Genomic DNA, 24110 nt, shown 5'->3' on the forward strand with positions numbered 1-24110 from the left:
AGAAATACAGTGGCCTCAGCAGCTGGCCAAGACTGTTTTCTGGAGCCTCGGGAGTCAGTCCAGTCCCTCGTGACCAAGCTGAATTTCTCACCTGCAGAACTGCGCGATCCTGGATGCTCTGGTGTAAGCCATTAGGACTGTGGTGACTGTTCACAGAAGTGACAGGAAACTGACACTGGGGGTGGGACACAGCAGGTCTGGGGTCATACACCATGTTACTGTTACCGCTGTTGACCGGTGACGAGTTCTTGCTCCCCGATGTTGAAGAATAACACCAAAGAAGCACGCCGAGGCAAGGTCAGAGTAGAAATTAGAAATTTATTAAAGGACAGAAGAAAAGACTTCTCCCGGAGGAAGAAGGGGACCCAAAAGGTGGAATCCAGTTAGCGGGCAATGTGTTCCCCTTTTTATAGGTTTGGTGATGTAATGTAGGTGGGAAGGGTTTGGGACAAAGAAGTAATCTGGTCATTTCCGAGTCAAGTTTGCTGTTCATTAACATTTCTTTGGGATGAGCTATCTCCAAATCTGTTGGGGGCTGTATCCTGGGCTTCATTAACATTTCTTTGGGATGGGCTGTCTTTGAATCTGTTGGGGGATGTTCATTAACATTTCTTCCAGGTGGACTTTGGCCTAGGGCCTTTTCGGAACTTTATTAACACTCCATGAGTTGTCCTGTTTTCCCTGAGTCATTCCCAGCATGGCCTCCATTTTAGATTTCACTCGATATTAGACCCGATTTACCTAACTACACTGACTACCTAACTTTAAATCTGGCTTCATTACCTCTGGCCTGGGCTGCTCCTATGGCCCTCTTCTTCCTCCCAGCTTCCCACAGAACAGAAATGTGAAAGAGTTGACTGCTGCTGCCCACCCACCCATGCCAGCACTAAAGTGCCCGACAACCCTTCGAGGTGGGCACTATTATTATTTCCAACTGAAAATTCAAGAAACAGACCCAACTCAGAGCCTCATGCAGTACCTGTGGTCAAGGCATCCTGTGTCTGGATCAGGCAGAGGCCACACAGTGCACAAGGCACCATTCACTGTCAGGGATGTCCAGGAGACAGCCCCGGTCTCAGAACCACACTGCTGTGGGAGCACGTGCCCCTCCATCTCTAGGACCCCTCCCTGTTGGAGAAGCCTGTGTCAAAGCCTGGGTCACTGCTGGGCAGACCCCTCAAGGCCCACTGTGCTCCAGGGTGGGTGTGACACTGTCCCTGCCCTCCAAACTGGGTGCTGCTAACAGGATCTGAGGGGAACAAATGGCCTCTGGCTAGGCCCAGGGTACAAGGAGCCCAAGGCAGGGTATGGGACTCTGCAGAGCCCACCTGAATCACCCTTCCCTGGGGGCGCCAGTGGACCACCAGGGCTGGTGGGGCGGCCCTGAGGGCTTGACACATACTTAGTAAAAACCAAACGGGCAGCGGGCAATCAAGTCCCAGGCTGCAATAACACACCCTCAGTATTTCATAAACCACTCCAAAGTTTGCCAGAAATGGGTTTATTAATAAGTCACATGATACAAAAGAATGAGGACATTAGGAGGACATTTAGTAGAATACTGCTTTGTCCCAAAGGGCAAGCAGAGAAGGTTAAGGCACAATGGATGCTTAGGAAGTGAGAAAGGCTGAAGGGAAACATGCAGTGTTTGTACCCGGATGCACACCGGCCACGCCCCTCGGCCATCAGATAAGAATACAGTGCAGTGACAGTCAGTAGGCCCCAAGTGACCAGAGGGCTGGAGCTGAGGGACAGCTGGCAGCTCCAAGAGGTCACATGACTCCAGGAGGGGCAGCAGGACACAGCAGCTCATGCTGTCCCGCAGCAGGGACACCCCAACAGGCTGAAGAAGCCTCCTGGGCCTCCTCTTTCCACTTATTCACTATGACAATAATGTCCCTGCTGCGGGAGGCAGAACCGCCTTGAAACATCTGGGCCTCACAAGCTACCAAGGGAGGTGAGCGGATCTCATTTTTGTAGCACGAGAGGTGTGCACTTCCCCGCTGTCCCCTGGGAAGGGACTGCAGAGCAAGCCCTGTGCCACCCAGGCCTGCTCTCCTGGCACTGAGAGCCACAGACCACAGACAAGCCCAAGGGCCAGGAAAGCCCTCCCTCTAGAGCCTGGCTCCTCCCAGATAATTCCCATCACAAAGCCACTGCTGCCAGGACAAAACTGGGACAGCAGGCAGCACCTGTATCCAAGTCCCCTTCAGCCCAGCACTGCTGAAGGCACACTCGGCTCTGAGGAGCAGAGGGCGCCTCCTGGTGCCGGCAAGGTTCACAGGCTGCACCAAAGCAGGGGAGGGGGACCCCACCTGCTGCAGACGCCTGGCCCCGGGGTGGGGCAACGGCCTGGGCCTAGGAGAGTGACAGAGGGCTTTCAGGAGATGTCCCCAGTGTGGAGTGTGGGTCTGGTGGGCTTGCTGGACAAGCCAGCCACTTCCCAGCAGTGACATTAAAGACTTAGTATCCTGTGTGCCCACAGGGTCACCTGAGTGCAGGGGGCACCCTGCCAGTCCCATTCAGCCAGGCAGGGGTGCCAGGGGGACCTCACCTTCTTCGTCATGGTCCAGTCCCAGGAGGCCCTCCCACTTCCTCGGAGTGCCAGCCCACCCTGTGGTGTGGGTGGAATGCCGCGGAAGGAGTGCCAGACATGGTCACCCAAGTCCAGGGGAAAACCTGCAGGTCCAGCCCTGATCCTCGGCCCTCAAAGCTGCCAGCAGTACTTTCAGAGCGGAGGACACCATCCACCTTGAGATGGGCATGAAGGTGTGCCTGGGGTATGAGGGGGCAGCTGGGGCCCCATCAGGTGGTCCTGAGACAGCAGCTGAGCCCAGAGTCCAGGCAAGGGAGGGCAGGTTGTCATAGGGACCTGAGGAGGCCGCTGGCCAGCGCTGCAGTCCAGTATGATCCCAGGCACAGAAACCACCTCTCCACGGTCTGGCACATCAGGCCCTGAATGGCCAAGGCGGCTTCCGCCACACGCTCAGCTCTGGAGACGATGCGGCCTGGCCCTGGCCTGGGAGGATGGCTGCCCTCAGCCCTGCTCCGGGCTGTCGGTGGGCTGCACCACGGTGTAGCTGCCCTGGCTTGTGGAGAGCTGCCGGCTGAAGAAGGACGTGGTGCGCCTCGGCTTCACCCGCTTGATGCCCTTGCCTACGGGGAAGCCAGAGGCACGTGCTGAGGCCCCAGGAAGCCGTGTCTGTCTCCAGTGCACAGCTCTCTTGGGGCCTGTCTGGACTGAGCACCCACTTTAGACCCATCCACCCTCCAGCTCTACCACAGGTAACAGGATGCGGGGGGACACGTGGCTCCAAATCCCAGGCAGTGGCCCTGTGCTTTATCATGGGCCAGCAGAGCTGTCCGAGGAACCTGCCCTAAACCTTTTCAACTGACCAAAGAAGCCAAATTCCTGCCACGGACACAAGTGACTAAAGGCAAACCCAGGAAACAAAGAATTCTCTCAAGTTACTGACGTCAAGCTAGGCGATCAAGGTCGACGGCTAGCCGCATGCAGACAGTGGGCACCTTTGACAGCGATACAGACAGCACTGGCCTCTGTGGTCTTCCTCCCCCAGAACTCAGGAGCCCAGGTGACAGACCAACCCCAGCACGGGCTTTCTACCAAAGACTCAACTGGTATGACACAGTCGGGGTCACCAAATAAGGAAAGTCTGAGAAACTGTCACAGCCAAGAGAAGCCTAAGGAGACAACTAATTGTGATGTCTCTTGGCTAGGACCCTGAGACAGAAGGCCATTAGGCAAAAACCAAGGAAATCAGAACGAAGTGTGAGCTTCCGTTAACAATAACATCAAAATCTAGTTGTTATACATCCCCTATTCGTGTAAGATGTTCACTGTGTTGTCTTTGCAGGGCTGGAGTCAGAGCCCAGGGTCCACTGATCTCAAGACGTTAAAAAAAAAAAAAGCAACAGAACAAAAATGGGCAAAAGAAATGAACAGTCATTCATGAAGGAAATATACATGTGTACAGGTGCATGAAAATGCTCCGATTTCACTGGTACTCGGACACCGAGAGTTCTCTCCAAGGCAGACATGGCCAGTGTGGGTGAAGGTGGAGAGGGCTGCTGTCTCTGATGGGAGGGCACGGATGGGCACAGCCCCTCTGGAAGGTGGCAGGTATCCAAAGTCTTACCCTGCACACCCTCGGACCTAGGAGGTCCACTCCCAGGAATTTACTCTTAGGAGACAGTTCAGAATCCAAGGAAGAAATCAGTTATAGGTAAGTTGTCTATGATAACCAGCTGGAAATAAGACCAAAATAACATGCTTGTTGGTTAAAAAAAAAAAAAAATTTTCTGGTGCTAAGGATTAAACCTAGGGGCACTCTGCCACTGAGCTATGTCCCCAGCCCTTTCAATTTTATTTTGGGACAGGGTCTCCCTAAGTTGCTGAAGCTGGCCTCCTGCCTCCTAAAATGCTGGGATTAAGGTGTGCACCACTTTGCCTGGCTTCACATTAAAAAATTTAAATGCACTGGGCATGGTGATGCACACCTGAAATCCCAGCAACTCAGGAGGCTGAGGCAGGATGATCCTAGTTCAAAGCCACCTCAGCAATTTAGCACAGCCCTAAGCAACTTAGAACTTTTCTCAAAAAATAAGAAAAGTCCCTAGCACACGCGAGACCCAGGTTCGATCCTCAGCACCACATAAAAATAAAGGCATTGTGTTGTGTCCATCTACAAAAAGATTCTCTCTAAAAATAAATAAATAAATAAATAAAATAAAACAAGGGCTGGGACTAGTCATGGTGGTGCCCACCTGTAATCCCAGTGGCTGGGGAGGCTGAGTCAGGAGGATCCTGAGTTCAAAGCCAGCCTTAGCAATGGTGGTATGCTAAGCAACTCAGTGAGACCCTATCTCTAAAAGAAAAATACAAAATAGGGCTGGGGATGTGGCTCAGTGGTCGAGTGCCCGAGTTCAATCCCAGTAACCAAAAAAAAAAAAAAAAGAAAGAAAGAAATTTAAATGCTACCAAGATGTACAAAGAACCTAGGCGTGGCAGTGCACGCAGGCTAACCCATGGCTCCAGAGCTTTCCACCCACGGAGTCCCTGGGGCATGCGTGAGTGTGCGTGCGCAGATGTGATGGGTGGCTCACCGTCCTCCACGTAGTCAATGGTGGAGAGATGCTGGATCCGGCTGCACACCACGCTGCCCTGCCTCCGCAGCTTGGGGCGCTGAGTGGGAGGTGGTGAGGGCCCCGCGGCCGAGCGGGGACCAGATGTGCTTTCCTGGGGAGCAGCGGGCTCTGAGGCCAGGTTCAGCTCGATGCAGTACTCAATGAGGCCACTCATCAGCTCGGCCTGGGAGAGGAGCAGGGCCAGCGTGAGGCCTGTGGCCCAGCCTTGCCATGGCCATGGCCATGGCTAAGTGACATCAGATATATAGACCCAAGGCCCTGCCCTCTTGGAGGGTGGGGGCAGTGGCGAGGAGGTGGGAGGACTTAGGAACCACACCATTCCCAAGGCAGGAAGGAGGGCTGCAGTGGGGGCTCTGGGGACCAGGGGGCAGGAGAGGTGTCCCACATGAAGACTCCAGAGGTGAGGCCGGGTACACTGGGCATGGTGACACACATCTGTAATCCCAGTGACTCAGGAGGCTGAGGCAGGGTCCCCTGGTCTGGGAGGTGATGTGGAAAAGAAAGAACATTCCAGTCAGAAGGTGCAGCCTGGGAAGGCTGCCTGTGTGGGCTGGAGCAGGAGGAGAAGCCCGGCTGGGCTTCCAGAAACTCAGCAGCTCCAGAGAGGATGAGGAAGGGAGGGGGCACTCGGCTACAGAAAGCCACTGTGTGCTGGCTGGGAGCACCTGCAGGCCTGGGGAAGTGGGGTGTTGTCACTGGTGGGGGTGGCTCCCTCTGAGCACATTCTTCAAGTGACATCTTCTAATATATTTAAAAACAGAATGCACACTGACATAAAAGGTGAGGACGCCAGATGTCTGCGGCCATAGCTGGGCACAATACAGAGACCTCGGTTTCTCAGGGTGTCACAGACAGAAGGCTGTCCAAGGATGGTACCCCTTTGAGCATCTACTGTGAGCCAGGTGTTGCTGCAGGGACTGGGAAATGGCCGGGGGAGTCAAGCTCTTGTGCTTCCGAGGAGAGGCCCCCAGGACCAAGAACTGATTGTGGAGATGGGCTGGGTACCTGCTGGTAGCCCCTGTACTGGTCCAGCCCAACTCTCCCCAGTGTGGCCTGAGGCCTCAGCAACAGCACAGCGTGCCCTGGGAGGAGTGGGAGAGTGGGCAGTTCCCTGGCCCGAGAGGAAGAGCAGCAGCTGAGGCCTAGTTTCCACACTGCCCTCTGGGCATGTCCACAGGTGGCAGCTGGGGGGGACAGTCCTACATGAACTGCAAACACAATGAGGAGCACCCTAAGCTCCTTGGAACAAGAGCTGAGGCAGAGCTTAATGCTTGGGGGGTCACAATGCAACCCCCATTCACAACACCCCTTCACAGAACTGCACTCTCCAGGCCCTGGGGATGACCGGCATGCCAGGCTCCTCAGTCCCAGGAAGGGGCTAGGAGGAGCCTACAGCTAAGGCCGCTCTCACATTGGGCAAAACCAGGCCTTCCCACAGACCAGGGCAGGCTGGGATGTCCGCTCAGTCTGTGAACACCAGGCAGGATAAACGACAGACAAATCAGAAGGTGACGACTCTGTCCCCATTCACAAACAATATAATGGCCTGCAGGAAAACTACCAGACTAGGTGAGTGAGCTGAACAAGGCTGCAGAATACATGGCTGCCATCCATGTGCCGCAGCGAATGAAATCAAAAAGGCAAGACACAGAGCAGAGGGCAAAAAATGGAAAAGAAAAGGGCATAAAGCTAACAAAATGCTAATGAAAGAAACCAAAGACAATTAAATGGAGGAGACACAGAAATAAGTGGGGGCTGGGGGTGTGGCTCAGTGGTACAGCACTTGCCTAGCACACATGAGGCCCAGGGTTCCATCCTCAGAACCCCCCCCACCCCAAAGTAGAAATGAGTGGACTGAAGCCAGTCAGTTATCTCCAAAGTTGTCAATGCAATCTTAATCAAAATCCAGGTGGTGCCCAGCTACTTGAGAGGCTGGGGCAGGAGGATCCCAAGTTCAAGGCAACTTATTAAGATCCTGTTTAAAAATAAGAATTAAAAGAACTAGAGATGTAGCTCATTGGTAGATTCTTGGGATCAATTCCCAGTATCAAAAAACAAAAACAAATCCCGGGTAGTGTATTCTTGGGGTGGGTGGGGGGGGGACAGGAGAAGGGTAGAAATCAGCGTGCCGATTCTAAAATTCATATGGAGGGCTGGGGCCATGGCTCAGTGGTAGAGCGCTTGCCTAGCATGTGAGAGACCCTGGGTACAATCCTCAACAACACATAACACAAAAATAAAACAAAATAAAGACATTCTGTCTATTTACAACAAATTTGTGTGTGTGTGTATGTGTGTGTGTGTGTGTGTGTGTGTGTGTGTGTGTGTGTGTGTGGTGCTGGGGATTGAACCAAGCACCTTGTGCATGTGAGGCAAGCACTCTACCAACTGAGCTATATCCCAACCCCCAATTTAAAAATAAATAAATAGGCTGGGGTTGTGGCTCAGCGGTAGAGCACTCACCTAGCACATGCGAGGCACTGGGTTTGATCCTCAGCACCACATATAAGTAAATAAATAAAGATCAATCAACAACTAAAAAAATAAAATAAATAAAATAAAATTCATATTGAAATTGCAAAGGAACTAAAATAGCCAAAATAAATTTGTTTTCATACTGGGGATTAAACACAGGAGTGCTTGACAGCTGAACTACATCCTTAGTCCTTTTAATTTATTTTTTTGAGACAGGGTCTTGCTGAGTTGTGATCCTCCTGCCTCAGCGTTCCAAGTTGGTGATTACAGGTGTACACCACCATGGCTGGTCCCAAAACAACTTTGAAAAAGCAAAAATAAACAAATCAAAGTTCTAAAATTTCAAGACTTAACTGTAGGTTGAGCATGATTTTGTGAAAATCTGAAATCCATTAACTTGTTTTCTTGTACCTGGGAACACGGGGGTGCCTAACCACTGAGCCACATCCCCAGCTCTTTTTTTATTTTCAGATAGGGTCTCACTAGGTAATTTAGGGCCTTGTTAAATTGCTAATACTGGCTTTGAACTTGTAATCCTCTTGTCTCAGCCTCCCAAACTGCAGAGATTACAGGCATGTGGCACTGAACCCACTCTAGGAGGTCCTAAAATTAATCATGTTTATCACACAACCCAGAAATCTCACTCCCAGGTTTTTACACAAAAGGAGACCTATGCCCACATAAAAACCTATAAAGTTTGGAGCAGCTTTACCAATAAAAGCAAAAAACTGGGAACCCAAATCTCCCCAGTGGGTGAGAGGGTGAACTGCTGTACGTTGGACAATGGAAACCCACTTGAGAATAAGGGGAATGAACGGGGGCTGGGCAGTGTTAGGGCACTTGCCTGCCCAGCATGGGTTCCATCCCAGCACCAGCCCCTCCCCCAAAGAGAACCAAGCGTATGGAAGAGCCTCAGAATCATGCTCCTCAGTGCAGAGAACCAGCCTCGGAAGGCTGCATCCGTTACACTGAAGGGTGGAGCATAACTGGTTGACCCATCCACCCCGTTGGGACACTGGTTGTTTCCCACCTCTTGGTAAGACCTACGATGCGAGGACATGTGCCTTTAAAGATGGGAGTCCCTGAACTATGTGTCTATGTGCTGAGAGAGGAGAGGAGGAGCAAGAACCACCCTTCAAGGGCTCCGACAACCAGGGTGGGAGGAGGCGCAGGGGAATGGAGGTTGGGGCCAAAGGTTCGCTGGGTACATGGACAGGCCACATACAGAAGCTCACTGAAGGCTGAACCTTAATGTCTGCATTCCTTATCTGAGACCTGGAGTAGCCACAGCGCTGACCTCATGGGGCCTTGAGCACAGGAGGAGATGGTGCAGCTGCTCATGCGGAACTGCAAAAGCCTCAAGGAACAGCTGCTCCAAGGGCAGCTGCCATTGCCACCACCTCGGGCTGGAGAGCTGCAGGGCAGACCTCCCCTGCCAGCCCCGGCCCAGCAGGGTGACACCACCACATGCTCCCCACTTACCTGCTTGGAGTAGATCCTGAGCAGCTTGTTGACAGGCACACCCTCACTGTCCCCATCGAACTCCAGCCACAACACAGGCTCCTCCTCCTCCGGGGAGGTGTGGTCCCAGGACAGCTCCTGGAAGCTGAGGCCCAGCAGGACGTGCTGGGGGGGGGGGCGAGGCTTGCTTACCTGGCAGTGGCCACCCCACCCTGTCCCACTCAGCCTCAGCCGGGAGGGGACTCCTGCTGGGGTGTTTGTCTCTCTGGGTTGTCTAAATTCCTCCATGTGTTTCTCTAAGGAGAGGAGCCGGCTTCCATCATGCTCCTCCTGGGGAGGGTACTTGTGCCCAAGTGCAGGGAAGCCGTCACTGCACAGGGAGAGCTGCTGGCACAGACGCCTACACTGGCAGACAAAGGCAAGCCCTCCACGACCAGGGAACAGCAGGCCTTGGGCCTCCCCTGGGCTCCCAGCCGTAGGGTCTTTTAGGGTCTTTCTGGAACGCCAGCAGCTGGACTCCACCACTGGCCAAGCAGAGCAGCCAGGCACCCTGACTTCCTAAGCTCAAAGGGAAGATCCCCGCTGCAGCTTCCTCCCCGCTCTGGCCACGTGCAGTGCAGCCCAGTACCTGAGGCAGAAAAGCTGACCCAGAGCAGACCTGAGGAAGCAGGGACACAGCGGGAGGCACAGTCCACTGTCATAGGCCCAGGGGAACTAGGAATGCCTGGTCAAGACCCTCACTCCCTTCTGACCCACAGAGGTGGCCTAAGGTCCCACCCCAGGGGACTGGAGGCTGTACCTTCTCCCTGCTGTCGATGACATGCACGCCTTCCAGACTGATGGCCACAGTTACGGACTTGCGTCCGCCCCGGTGTAAGAAGCCCTGGGCTGGCTTGTCAATCTCGCCATGGAAGAAGGCACAGCTGGGGAGGAGACGGGGGTCAGCCGCTCCTTCCAGCACTTGGCACACTGGGGAGGACCGCTCTATGCTCTAAGATGGCTTAATCTGTTTGGGTTAAACAGAGGCCTGCCCTGGAGGAGGAAGAACTGAGCAGGGTGAGGGGAGGTTTCATGGGGGTGGTGGCATATAAGCCAGCAGTGCAGGACATAAGGGACTGGGTGGCACAGGGCAGAAGAGACAGGAGAGAGCACGAACCCAGGAAGGGGGACAAAGCAAGCTGCGCCCAGGAATGGCTGGAGCCTGGGACTTGGCCGGGGGGTCAAGGCTAAGGTCATTAGAAGTAGCCACAGAGCCCTGCTGCCCACTGTCCAGGACAAAGATGCTTGAGCAGCAAGGACCTGCTGGGACAAAAGAGAAGGTGAAGGCTGCCCCGGGAACAACTTTCTAGGCTTAAGACTGAGAAGCAGGTGGGGGTTGTGGCTCAGCCGCAGAGCGCTAGCCTAGCATGTGGGAGGCCATGGGTTCGATGCTCAGCACCACATATAAATAATAATAAAAAAAGGATACTGTATCCAACTAAAAAATAAATATTAAAAAAAAAAGACTTGAGAAGGGGTGTTAGAAAAATAGCCTAACATTTGTGAGGCCCTGGGTTCGATCCCAAGCACCACCCAAAACAAAACAAAAAACTAGACAAAGAAAGAAACAAAAAGGCTGAGAAGGGAGCTGGGCATAGTGGTACACGTCTGTAGTCCCAGCAACTCAGGAGGCTGAGGCAGGAGGACAGGTTTGAGGCCAGCCTCAGTAACTTAGCAAAACCCTAAGCAACTTAGCGAGACCCTGTCTCAAAATACAAAATAAAAAGTGCTAGGGATGTGATTCAGTCATAAAGAGCCTCAGGGTTCAATCCCCAGTACCTAAAAAGTAAAGTGTAGCTCAGTAGTAGAGCCAGTAGAGTGCTTGCCTAGCTAGCATGCACAAGGCCCTGGGTTCCATCCCCAACACACAGTGAGAGGGAAAAAAAAAAAACTGTGGAAGCCAGTGGCACTGGTTGCCAAGCCCTCCTCCTTCTCCCACCTGTCCCACCTGAGCTAGGCTGATGTCCATCACCAGCCTCAACAACGAGAGCGAGCCCAACAGTGCACGCGCACAGGACCCGAAGCTGCAGCCCTGCAGCATGCGGCGCTTGGTCTCTAGGGACCCTCCCGACCTGACTATATCTGTCTCAGGTCTCTGTCATTACCACTGGGCCTGTGCCAAGCCTGTGGGACACTGCCACACCCTCCCCTACTCGCCTGGCTGCCATGCCTGCCTACAGGTGACCCCCTCTCCCCACCACCGCCTCGCACATGAGCTTCACTAGGCAGGGATCACAGGGCCTCTGGCTCATGAGGTCCCTTCAGTGCAGAGTGCCCAGCGTGCAGTAGGTGCGCGGCAGCTATTTGTGATACGTTGACCGGGTGAGCCAGAGAGCTGAGTGCGGGTGCTCGGCCAGGCCAGTGACTAAGTGACCATGGCAGGTGGGAGGAGAGCCATCCAGGTGTCCTGGCCTGGGACAGGAGCGGGGAGCACAGGTACCCGGCTTAGGCCCAGCGCTCATGCCAAGACCGCGCTTCACAGGAAGGACAGAGCAGCTGGAGCTCTGGGGGCTCATGGGCAGCTGCCTGGACAAGCCTGCCGGGCTGTGAGCAGGGGTGCCAGGGCCGAGGCTGCTCACCCGTAGAAGGGCAGCTCGTGGCACTTGAGGAGGTAGGCACGGTAGTGGGAGCCCAGGGCGGCTTCCTGCCCGCTGTTGCTGCTGCCGACTGCTTCCTTCACCTGGCGGTAGGCGTTCAGCAAGCCCTGCTCACCCGTCCCAGACTTGGCGCTGCGGCCCCGGAAGGCAGCAAAGAAGCCGTGGCCCCGTTTGCAGAGATGGGCAGGGAGGAAGGAGTCCAGCTTCTCTCTGTGGAGGAAGGAAGTGGGTGCTGGTGGCCCTACCAGAGGTGCCAAGGACTTTAGGGTGTGGGTGCCACACCCAGGGGAAAGGAAGGGCTTGGTTGGTGCCTGGCTGGGGACCCACAGGGCATATGTGCTCACCAGGGCTCTCCCCTGCCCTAGACATGGACCGCTAGAGGGAACCCCGCTGTTCCATTTCAGCCAGGGCCTGCTGAGCCTGGCTCAATGGCCAACCCATCCTGGCCAGGAGGGACCCCTGTCAAGTGCAGGTGGGGTGCTCTCCCTTGTAAGAAAAACAGGGTGACCAGAGGAAGTGACCTCCAAGCCAGGCACTGGGTAAGAGGCCCAGGTAGGCACAGCCATGGCGGGGGGCAGATCTGCCCCTCCACAGGGAAGGTTCTGGAGTTGGACCTGCCTCTGCCATGACCAGCTGCACAACTGGCAAGAGGTATCTTCCCTGCTTTGTGCTGCTTCATCTGCAGAATGAGGACGGTACTGCCACCAAGGGCACCAGTGATAGTTACCGCCACCCTAAACACGTAAGACTCCAGGCCCAGGCCCAGGATTGGAGTGGGAGCCCCCCGAGGACAGCCCAGGTCTCATCCACTCTGATCCTGCTCTTTCCTACTGCTCTAGGAGCCAGCCCACATAGCCACGAGCAGAAGCCCTGGACACATGCCTGTCCCTTGAGTCCTGTCCCAGTCTGTGGCATCATCCACGCTGTGAAGAGCCTCCACACGGCAGGCCCTGCCTGCCTCCCCCTCAGTACCAGCTCCCCACCCAGGAGACCCAAGGAAACACCACCAAGCTGGCAGAGGGGACAGATTCAGGGTCCACCAGGCCCATTCTCACCCCAGGAGAGGAGATACACTAGTGAGAGCACCGTGGTGTGCTAGGCTCTGTGGAGGGTGTCCCAGTGGGTCCTGCGAGGGGCTCGCTGACACGCAGGGTCAGGTGAGTACAGGAAATTGGGAGGCACCGAGGTGTGCAGGAAGGGACAAAGGAAGGCTGGGACCCAAGAAGAGAGCCAGAGCAGGCCCTAGGGTTTCAGAGCAATGTCTGTGTCACAAGGAAGGACGACTGGCATTTCTGAACTGGGAGCTTTTCTAACCAAAAACTTGTGCAAGAGGCCTGATGCTTTCTTCTGCCAGATAAAGATGCCAAAACACCAGCCTAGAATCAGGTTCATGAACAATAGGGCGCCCCATCACACACGCACACAAAGCAGGAAAGGATCTTGACATAAATGCAGTTACTTCCGCGTCTTAGGCCACCCAAGGATTCTGGGGGCCATGGATTGGCTGTTCCAATAAACTAAGGTCAGGGGCTGGGGATGTGGCTCAAGTGGTAGCGCGCTCGCCTGTCATGCATGTGGCCCGGGTTCAATCCTCAGCACCACATACAAAGATGTTGTGTCCGCCGAAAACTAAAAAATAAATATTAAAAAAAATTCTCTCTCTTTCAAATAAAATAAAATAAGGTCAGAACTCTTGGTCTACGAGGCTCCAGGGCTCCATCTTCCCTATATACAAAAACGGACACAAATCCCAACGAACACAGAAGGCTGGGGCGCTGGCATGGGCCCAGGCTGAGGTCAGTGCTAAAAGATCTCACTGTGCTGCCATCTTCACCAGAGCAGAGGGGTCTTGTTGAGGTTTCTGGAGCCCCAAATACCCCAGGCCATGAGGGCAGGGGCAGATGCTCCAGCAGAAGGGCAGAGGGAAGGAACCTATGTTGGCTCAGGAGGCCCAGGCCCAGCAGGCATGAGGAGGGGACCCCAGAGGGCTGCTATGGACATTTTGTCACCTGTCCCCTTACACCCTTCATTCAGGAAGGGCTCCCACTTGCCATGAGAAAGCCTTTCTTGCTCTCAGCTCACGTGGTTTGTTGGGTTTGTGGTGGGACCCACGGAAGGACCTGGGCTGCTCACGTCACGATGCTTCCTTTGGGTGGACCTGGGACCAATTCACTAGTCACCAGAATGAGTCCAAGGGCTCTGGTCACACAAGGGAAGAGCAAGTTACCACTGGGCCCACGGCATGAGTGTGCCTGAGCTGGCAGGGGCAGGAGGACGAAAGCTAGGCAAGGAGAGTGAGAACGGGGCCGAGGCTCCTTGACCATACTTGAATGGGACCTGAGCAAGGGCTCAGGTGTGCCAACAGTTTGAGCTGGGTTTGTTGTCACAAGAGGAACAGATGTGCCTACTGCAAGGGCCTGGGCCCCACAGCCACCAGCCTTGGACCAGCTCAGCTGACAGCCCTCCAGTTCAACTCAGACTGGGGTGGTCCTTGCTGGGCCCCAGTCATCAGCCCAGCACAGGGTCCCTGTCCTGCACACCTCTCCTGCCTCATCCACTGTAACAGGGTAGTATCTCTAAACCTCAGCGGCACCCTCCGTGGAGGGGAGAGCGTGGCCTGGTGTGCTGCCAGGGCAGACTCAGTCCTTGCCCCCGCCCCCACCCCAAGGCCTGCATATCACATGGCAGAGGCAGCCCCGAGAAGGTTGGGAAGCACACAGCTGGCTGGATGAGTGTCAGGGGAAGGGGGTTCCATTCCCTGGGTTTGGAATTAAGCTGGACTGTTACTGGCCACTGAAGAATCAGTATTGGTTAGTTCCTGGCTGTGACTTCAATGAACAAGGCCAGTTCCCTCCTGACTTCAGCCAGAGGCCAGCCTCCGCCCTCACACTTTCCTAGGGCCTCTTGGGCTATGGAGTCTTCTTAGATAGCACTTCACCCTGGTTTCCTCTGCCCAGATGAGGGAAAGGGGGTTCAGAGAGGTGGAGCGACTCACCCAAGGCCACACAGTGAGCATGTGTGATAGGACTGAGGCCTCCAAACTCCAGGACTGTGCCCCACCTTGCAGGACCGATGACCACTCATAAGTGGGGGCAAATTCCCCTACCAGGTGCCCCTGCCTTGGGTCACCTGCCCTCACCTCAGGGTGCAGGCAGCAGGCTGGCCAGGCTGGTAGGGCCCAAGCTGCACACGGCACACCAGGGCGCCAAGCACCTCGCAGTCCTCCACATCACACGGATATCGAGCGGTTAGCACGTTGCCCTTGGCCTCCTCATACAGCAGCCGCAGGACCTCCGCATCGTGGATCTGTGGGCCAGTGTGGCAGAGGACTGCTCAGCCAGCTGGGGCAAGGCATGAAGGGAGAAGGGGAGCTGGCACGGCCTGGTCTGGGTACTCTGCCAGGGCTCACGCCTCACCTGGAGCTCCCGCCGCTTTGGGAAGAACACGTTCCTTCGGAATTGCAGGGAAGGCTCATCTGGGGAGGGAAGCAGTGTCACTGGCCAGCCACCCTGCTCCGCCCAGCACTGCCCTTCCCTGTGGCTGGCTCAGGCCCAGCTCCCAAACTCACCCACCTTGACTACGAAACCCTCATGCCAAGGGCCCTGAGAGAGCTACACAGTTCACCGCCTCGCCCGATAAGCGTCCCAGCTGCCCTTATTCAGCCTCCCCTAGGCACCTGATCTCCCATCAGGAGTGGCTGCCCAAACCTGGGGGAGATGCAGGGCCTGCCCTCAGCTAGGGCAACTCCACCTGCCCAAAGCAGCACTGACCCATGGCCACATCGTCGTCTGGGGCGTCAGTGAAGCGCAGTAGCAGCTCGGGCCACTGGCGGCCCACCTTGTAGGGCTGGTGCTTGGGCTTCAGCTGCACCTCTGCAAGATGAGAGGAGAGGCATCCATGCAGTCTCAGGAGCAGGCTGATGGTGCCCACCCACCCCGTCATAACTGCCCACTCACGGCAACAACAAGAACAGTCACATCTATCAGTAATTGAGTAGGTACAGAGTGTCCAGAACCAATTCAAGTGGTTCTTATGCATTTACCCTAATAACTCTATTGTCCATTTCATCCTCAGAGAAAACAGGGCTCAGAGAGGTTAAGCAACTTGTCCAGAGTCACAAAGAGTACTGGGCTTCAGAGACAGCCGACCCCTGCTCACTCCAGCCCCAGGCAGGCTGAGGTGGATGGAAGGGGCTGCAGAGAGACCCAGAACTACCAGGAAGCAGACTCTGAGGCTGGAGATGAGGGCCCAAAGTTCGGAGAAGCTGCCTTCCCCTGCCCTTGGCAGGGCCTGGGCCTCCCCACTGCCAGGCTCCACCTTTGCCTCCATGGCACACAAGGCGATGCCGCCCAGCTCCCGCCTGGCTCTCACCTCGCTACTTCCCTCGCCCCCTCCACTCTGCTCCTGCTACACAGGCCTTAAATCACTTGAACACTCCTAGCCTGATTGTCTTGGGGACAATCTGTACTTGCTGCTCTTCTTGCCTTGGATTCCTGTCTCCCAGATCTGTACATGACTGGACAACTCAGATCTTAGTTCAAGGTCATCTGCCCTGGACTCCTAACTCAGACAGCATCTCCTCAAAACCTTCTATCTGTGCCCTCATCTGCCTGCCTTTCCAGCACTTTCCACCACCTGACAAGCTCTCACTGCCTCAGCCTGCTTTAGACTGAGTGACACGTGGATAGGAGTAGATCCTGTGCACACAGGGCCCAACATGGACTGGCACAATGACTGAACACTCACTCACAGCGCCTCAACCTCTGTGCTATCAGCCCAAGATTCAGCCCCTCTGACCAGGGAACAAGCATCTTCAGCTCACAGACCAGAGTGCCACCTGGGGTGCTGCCCTTTGAGAGGTGTGAGGGGTTCCAAGTGCACTCAGAGGTGAACTGAAGTGTCTGCTGAGGATGCAGGAGGGGGAGTAGCAAAACACCTGTCACTCACCTGCCCTCTATCATCTGCCCCACATGGCCTTCTTCTCCCCCTCCCCCTCCCCGCAGCCTAGTGCCAAGAGTCCTCATTTCCATTCTTTGGACCTTTTGAAACTTCCACCTGGACCCAGATCTCTCCTTTTTTCTTTTTTTCAGGTACTAGGGATTAAACCCAAGGGTACTCTACCACTGAGCTACATCCCCAGGTTTTTGCTTTCTTAAAATTTTTAAAAAATATTTCTTAGTTGTAGATGGACACAATTTATTTGTCTTTATGCAGTGCTGAGGATAGAACCCAGTGGCTCACACATGCCTCACACATTGCCTAGCGCATGCTAGGCAAGCGCTCTACCACTGACCCACAACCCTAGCCCAACTTTCCTAAAATTTTGAGTCTTGCTAAGTCGCCCAGGCTGGCCTCAAACTGGCAATCCTCTTGCCTTAGACTCCCCAGTAGCTGGGATTACAGGTCATGCCACCACACCCAGCTCCAACCCTGATCCTGATCTCAAACAGGTGCCACAGCCTCTAAATTGGCCTCCGTCTCCAGGTTCTTCCATCTAACCCTCCATCCAGCTTCTCTAGTCCTTTCTTACCCCATCATTTCGGATCCAGATTCCCAGAGGCTCCACAGTCCTCATTTCCTGCTTAGATCCTTAGTTCCCATATGTCACCCCCCCCACACACTCCAAGCAAGAGAATGCGCCATTTGCCTCAACAGCTGCGTTTTTCTCCCCTCCTGGAAGTGCTCCCTTGTCACCTTCCTGCCTGATCAGTCCCTCCTCCTGCTCTATCTGGAGACTCACAGGATGTCAGGGCTACGAGGGCATCAAGATCATTTTCAGAGGGATGGGGACTGCCAAAGCCAAAAGGAGTTAGTCAGGAGTAGAGTTCTGTTCTTCAAACTTCTCTTCTCTACACTTTCAACTTGAAAGTGCCAACTTCGAGTTCACTGTGGGTAGGGACTCCATCAGTCTGGTTCCCTGCTGTACCCCCAGCATGCAGAACACTCCCCAGGCCAGAGTGCTTTGTGCCCTCTTATGGAATAAACAAAGTAACCCACTAGCTGGGGTCCACTGGTCACACTGCGGGGAAGGGGAGACCTGGGGACAGGGACATCCTCCTGTCTTCACTACAGGTCCTGGAAGCTCAAAGGATCCCATTATCAGAAAAGGACTATGCTAACCCCATGGTTTCAGACTTCCAGATGGGCTTCTTGCCTGGAGGCTGTCACCTAAATAAGACTGACAGTCCCTGGAGCCCTGCCCTCATGCAACAACAGTGGCATCTAGGAGGCCAAATTCTACCAAAATGAGCAAGGGGGCTCCTGCAGACGGTACCCCATCCCTGCCTTGCAGGAACTCTAGCCCTGGGGTCTCTGCTACTGTTTCACCAGTGTGCTGTGGGGGAGCTCAGAGGTTCTGGGGCCTGAGGCAAAGCTGAAGTGTTGCATTCACCCTCCAAAACCAGCCTGGGAACAAGGTGGGTGTTGACTCCGCAGTGGCCTCAGCCATCCTCCCCCTGGATGGGCCAGGCCACACAGGCAGCCCATTCAGTTCTTGCCACTGGGGAAAGGAATGTGATGAGGGAGGGGTGAAGGAAGTGGAGAGGGGAGCAATCTGCCTGGCAGCAGCACTGGGAGCCCCCCAAGGCAGGCCCGGGATACCCACTCAGGCTCACCACCCCCAGCTTTCCAAAGATACAGCCAAGGGGCCCCGGTCCTGACCAGAAGCTCTGAGGGTGAAGGGGGGTAGCTGGGCTGGGTGTGGAATGGCCAGACACGGGTCAGCAGGAAGAGGGTAGGCGGCAGCCCTAGAGCAGCAGCTGCGCAGGAAGCTGGCGGGGGCGGGGGGTGGGGGTGGGAGTGCTGGGAGCTCCCTTTCTTCTACTTAACTCACTGGGATGCTCCCTCTGGGGGACAGGCACAAACCCCAGTGGCCTCAGGAGAGGCGGTAGCCTGGGGCTGGACTCAGGCTATCCTGCTCACCCTCTCAGTGGGACTAGTCACCTCCCTACCCTGTTCCTCTACAACAAAGGGAATGTTCAAGCTCAGGAAACATGCCTGGTCCTGGCACCAATTTACTTTCCCAGATGATGACATGGGGCATTCTGTCCTGTGGCCTTCTTCCTGTCCAAGGTAGCAGGTCCAGGGACCCTATTCACCCAGGGACTCCTGGGTAAGGGTCTGGAGGGCCAATGCCCCCACTTCCACCCCACCCTGGGGTCCGAATATGAAAGGGCAGGATGTGCATAGCCATTGGGTCAGAAACCAGGCAGGGCTGAGACCCCTGTCCAGAGAAATCATGTACTTCCTCTTCCTGTCCTTTCCACCCTCGACAAAGGCCACACCATCACTGCAGCTGCTTCCTGGGTTACACCTCACTTTCCTCCCTAACCCCAAGGAACAGTCCAGGGACCAGCACCTCCCTTCTGTTTTGGGAGACCTCAAATTCCTCACTGCAGAACAGGTCTAGGCCACAGGATGTGAAACTGTGCTCTCAGAGTGAGGCCTAGCTGTGGCACAAAAGGTGTGCTCAGTGAACAGGAAGCCCTTCCCTCCCTCCCCCAGAGTCCTGGTTCAGGCCTTTCCTCTGCCACCAGCCAAATAAAAGTGGGGATAAAGGAGTCAGGAGTCTCCCGAGGGCTCTGGATCCTCAAAGGAGTAGCTAGCTCCAGGACACACTCCTGATGTGTAGTAAGTAGCCACAGGTTCCCAAAGCAGCACTAGTCAGTGCCCTTCCAACCCTCCTGCCCAGGGCTGCTCACCATCAAGCCTTACCCAGCAGCGGGGAGACAAGCCAGAGTGCAAAGGCATCTAGGGCAATGTCTGGGAGCTGCAGGACTTCGCGGACTGCCCGGTGCAGCTCGTGGGCACTGAGTGAGGGCAGGTTCTCCACAGCCAGGGGCACCACTGTGTCATCGGCCAGGTACACCAGTACATCAGCAGCTGTGATAGAAGCCAGGCAGGATCAGCTAAGGCCCACAGCCTGGCTGACCAGGCACCCTTCACAATCCTACACCCCTTGGGGGTGACCCCGGCTACACTCCTGAAACAGAGCCTCAACAATCTTTCCAAAAGACCCTGTTAGGAGTGCTGCCTATCAGGACTTCCATGAGACCCTCAAACCACCCAGAAACCCAGCACTGAGGCCTTGATACCAGCCTTACCTCACCTTAACTTAGAGCTGGCCATGATAAACCCCTGCCTCCAGCTCTCTGGCAACCCCAAGCACTGCTGCATTTCTGCCCTGAAGAACATTCCACAGGTGAGGAACTATGCACATAAGCTGAACCCATCCTGAGGTCACAGCAGTTAGCCTATGAGGCTGGGAATGAGGAGGGATGGTGACCCACAGTTTCCCTTAGCCTGGACTAAAGAGAGAATGAGTCTTGCCTAGGAAGGGAATGAGGATTCCTAAGGCCACCCCAAGACAAAGAAAGTTCTATGTCTCTGCTTCCTCAGGACTCTTCAAGCCTCAGGGCCTTTCAAGAAAGCCTTAAGCAGGCTAGGGAGCCAGGTGCGGTGGTGGTGCACACCTGTAATCCCAGGGACTCAGGAGATTAAGGCAAGAGGATCTCAAGTCTAAAGCTAGCCTTACCCACTTAGTGAGACCCTGTCTCAAAAACTAAAAAGGGCTGAGGATGTGGCTCAGCGGTAGAGTGCCTCTGGGTTCAGCCTTCGGTGCTGCAAAAGGGGAGGAAAAAAAAAAAAAAAGCAGTCTAGGAAAGGACAACCCAAAGAGCTGAGCATTCCCTTGTTACAAGCTATGGAATTTCCATCGGGAGCATAAAGCCAAAGAGAGACCCTTGGCAGGGTAGCAAGATTCAAATTCCCATCCCTAGAACCACAGGCAGCAAAGAACACTGAGCTTGGAGGCCCACACCCCAGGGTTCCAGTGCTTGTCAGCTCTCTAGGGCTAACTGGCTGACTTTGGCTAGTCAGTTTGAGTGTTGGCTGACCTATCTGCAAAAGCAGAGATAATATCCCTCCCTCAAAGACTAGCTGTGAACCAAATGAAGAAAGCCAGTGAAAGGGAAGGGCATACTTCAGAGTCAACTGTGAAGGTACTTTTTGGATCCCCAGTCTCTTCTGTCTCTACAGCTACTTTGAGAGATCAAAAAAAATCATCTCCTGGCACCTCCAACTTACAGGGAGGGAAAAAATTCAGCTCCAACTCACAGGGAAGGAAAACAGAGGCAATGAAGAGAAGCTCAAGATCATGATCACCTGGAGGTTTCCAAAAGCCTGTGCTTTAACCTCTCTAGGGCCTAATTTTCTCCCTATAAAAGGAAGATAATGACCCCTGCCTTTGGAAGGCTGTTTGTGAGAAAGAAAAGGAACAAAGAAAGTGAAGGTGTCACTTTTCATTCATGTGTTCCCACTCGAATTTCACAACCAGGTAAGACTTGCCTGTTCTATAAATGAGGAGAGCAGGAATTCAAGGACAGTACCAACTGGATCACTAAGCTAGTCACAAAGCCCAGGTGCTCTGCCTCTGGCTTGTTTAAGTTTGCCACATCTCATAAACACCTGATATCTTAAAACATAAGATTAGTAAAAAAACAAGGCAGAGCCACGTCTCCTGGAGGGTGCAGAGAGAGGAGCAGAGCAAGGACCCACCTCGGGCTCCCACTGAAGACAGGCTGCTCCGGTGGGACCTCTCAGCTGGGCCAGGCTGACCAGCATTGCCTTCTGGCCCGTCCATCTGCAAAGGGAAAGAGAAGCAGCAGTTACTGGGGGGCCAGAGGTGGGGAATGAGGGTCTCCTTTAGCTCTTCACGAGTAAGAGAAGGGGTCTTAGCCTGGGTCTACAAGGCTGAACAACCTGCCTGGCAGAGACCAACTGTGCAGGCTGGAGGTGGACCGTGCCCTTCGGCTGACTGGAGATCGGGACTGGTGAAAGGGGTCAAGGCAGTGACAGGGGCGGAGGGTCGAAATTCGCTAGCCAGAATGTCCAGGCAGAGCACCGCGAGCCCCAAGCCGGGGCGGGGGCCCAGCCAGGGAGTGGCTGCGCTCTCACCTCGCAGGGTCGCAGAGCCCGCAGCCTCAGGCCAGGATTCAGCACTGACTCTGGCTCCCAGGTCCGGCTCCCAGGTCCGGCTCCAGGGCCCCCTAAGCCTACCACCGTTCGGTATCCGGGCTGCTGCAGGCGTTCCCGCTCTTGGGGCTGCGACTCGGAAGCGGCGGTAGGAGGAAGCGCCGCAGTCAGACTCCGCCTCCCCGGCCGCGGGAGCCAATCGAAGCCTGAGGCCGCCGCGCACGCTCTCTGCCGGCGCCAGAGGGACCACGCCCCACGGGCCGCGCATGCCCAGATTCCCCAGGGGTCCCGCCACGCCCCTGGGTGGGTCACGCCCCTGGCCTGGCCGCGACTTGAACCGGCAGGGTCACCAACCCGAGTGACACAGGTCCAGTTTCTCTACCGGCAGTCTCAGACCATTGATCTGCTGTAAGGTGTGGTAAAGATTCAAGAAAGGGAGGGGGCGCGAGTGTAGGCATTCACTCCATTCGCCTGTGACTTTGGGGTCGCATTCCCTTCTCAGAGATGAAGATGTTGGGTGGACTGGTCAGCCAGCTGAGCGCTGGGCAGAGGTGTCGCAGGCAGCGGCCTATACCGCAGAGCCCTCTGGCCGTAAAGGGTGGTGGTCATGAGACAGTCAAGTCCCTTCCCTTCTGGGCCTCTGTTTGCTCATCTGTAAAATGACTTCGGACTCCATTCTCATTCTCAATTTATTTGTGTATGTCAAAAACTGAGGTCAGGCACAGTTTTTCCAGAGCACAGTCACATGAGCCTTGGCTATCTGAGACACACAGCCTCTGAGACCTTTAGATATTCCCAGACACTGGAGCTCTGAAGAGGCAGGTGTGAAACCACCTATCTGCCAACTCACATCTCCAACATTTCCTGGCAACATGGGTATGTGTGTATGAGATGCAGAACACAGGGAGAAAAACAAGTCCATGGGCATTTGCCCAAGTCAGAGGAACTTGTTCTGAGACAACAATGGGCTTGGGGATCAGCCAAAAGGGACTGTGGGTGTTCTGAGTGAGCTACGTCAATACATAGACCAAACACATTTATGTCTTTCCATTATGTCAAAATTTATTAAATAGTAATACATTCATAAGCTACACCACTTTCATTGGTTACAATTCACAGAGTATTTGCAGTCACCTGATAGTCATAATCTGGGCAATCACCAGTTCTTTTATTCCTATCTTAATAACTAGTATTATACTAGTAATATAAAGAATAATTATAGTCAGGTATAGTGACACATGCCTGTAATCCCAGCTACTTGGAAGTCTGAGGCAGGAGGATCACAAGATCAAGGACAGGCTGGGCAACTTAGCGAGGCTGTCAGCAATTTAGCAAGACCCTGTCTCAAAATAAAAGTAAAAAGGGCTAGGAATGTGGCTCAGTGGTAGAGCACCCCTGAGTTCAATCATCAATGCTGGAAAAAAATTGAAAAATAAATAAAACTATAGATGATGACAGTGTTGCCATAAGAGCTACAAAATACCATAAGTAGGAAGAGGAAGGTCTTCAGTTCCTGCTCAAATACTGTGTGCTGCACACTGTATTTCTTCATGTCCTCATGGATCCTAGGAGTGGAAATATGAGCATTAGCAGCTACTATTTATGTGCCACTTTTCTAAGTGTTTAAAACCTTGTCACGGGGCTGGGGATGTGGCTCAAGCGGTAGCGTGCTTGCCTGGCATGCATGGGTGCTGGGTTAGATCCTCAGCACCACATAAAAAATAAAATAAAGATGTTGTGTCCACTGAAAACTAAAAAATAAATATTAAAAAAATTCTCTCTTTAAAAAAAAAACCTTGTCGCATACTGAGAGGTGAGTATTATATCTCCATTTTATGAATGAGGAAACAGGACTGAAAAGATTAAACAAGGAGACTGACTTCTGGCAGTGCCTGTGGTGGCAGCAGTGGGGAGATTGGAACCTGGCTATAACCAAGCAGGGCCGCTGAAGAATCCAGAGGCTGAGTGATAGGCTGGCTGACAGGGTGAGGAAGGCAAGCAGCTACGTGAGACCATTAGGTTATAGGAAAGCCCTGGGTACGTCAGATAGTGGTGGTTCTTAAACCCCAGGGGGAGGGGCATGACCAGTGAGGAAGGTGTGAGGCATCAAGGATATTGTGGAGGTTGTGAGTTAGAAAGTGACAAGATGAGAGTCCTGCTCTGCTGTGAGGAGGATGAACCTGGTGGAATTTGCAGAAGACTGAGAAAGCAACAGCCAGGGTGGATTTCCCTCTGTGAGGCTCCCAGAAATGGAGAGAAGAAATGGCTCTCATGAATTGGGGTGGGATGGTGGAAATGAAAGAATGGGCCCATTCTGAAGACGGGGAAAGAGTCCGTGGCCCTTGAGGGCTCAGAGGCTTGGACATAGCAATCAGCTGGGCTGATGCCCTACTCTGGCAA

The 24110-nt window shown here is 54.3% G+C and overlaps 1 protein-coding gene across 2 annotated transcripts; it reads right to left on the bottom strand.

Moving 5' to 3' along the window:
- Window positions 1–1470: 1470 nt before the first annotated feature.
- Frmd8 (FERM domain containing 8) lies at window positions 1471–21866 on the bottom strand. Of its 2 annotated transcripts, XM_026396644.2 has the most exons (11): window positions 21693–21866; window positions 21294–21378; window positions 19452–19619; window positions 15509–15610; window positions 15155–15213; window positions 14878–15044; window positions 11721–11948; window positions 9902–10025; window positions 9124–9267; window positions 5125–5329; window positions 1471–3156 (listed from the first exon to the last, which is right to left on the bottom strand). In XM_026396644.2, the coding sequence occupies exons 2-11, from the start codon at window positions 21376–21378 to the stop codon at window positions 3038–3040; spliced, it is 1401 nt and encodes a 466-aa protein (XP_026252429.2). In that variant the 5' UTR covers window positions 21693–21866; the 3' UTR covers window positions 1471–3037. The 2 variants fall into 2 exon arrangements, with proteins under 2 accessions (XP_026252429.2, XP_026252430.2); XM_026396645.2 differs by lacking the exon at window positions 19452–19619.
- Window positions 21867–24110: the final 2244 nt, after the last annotated feature.

This window comes from Urocitellus parryii, chromosome 4, assembly GCF_045843805.1.
Source record: "Urocitellus parryii isolate mUroPar1 chromosome 4, mUroPar1.hap1, whole genome shotgun sequence".
Classification (NCBI taxonomy): domain Eukaryota; kingdom Metazoa; phylum Chordata; class Mammalia; order Rodentia; family Sciuridae; genus Urocitellus; species Urocitellus parryii.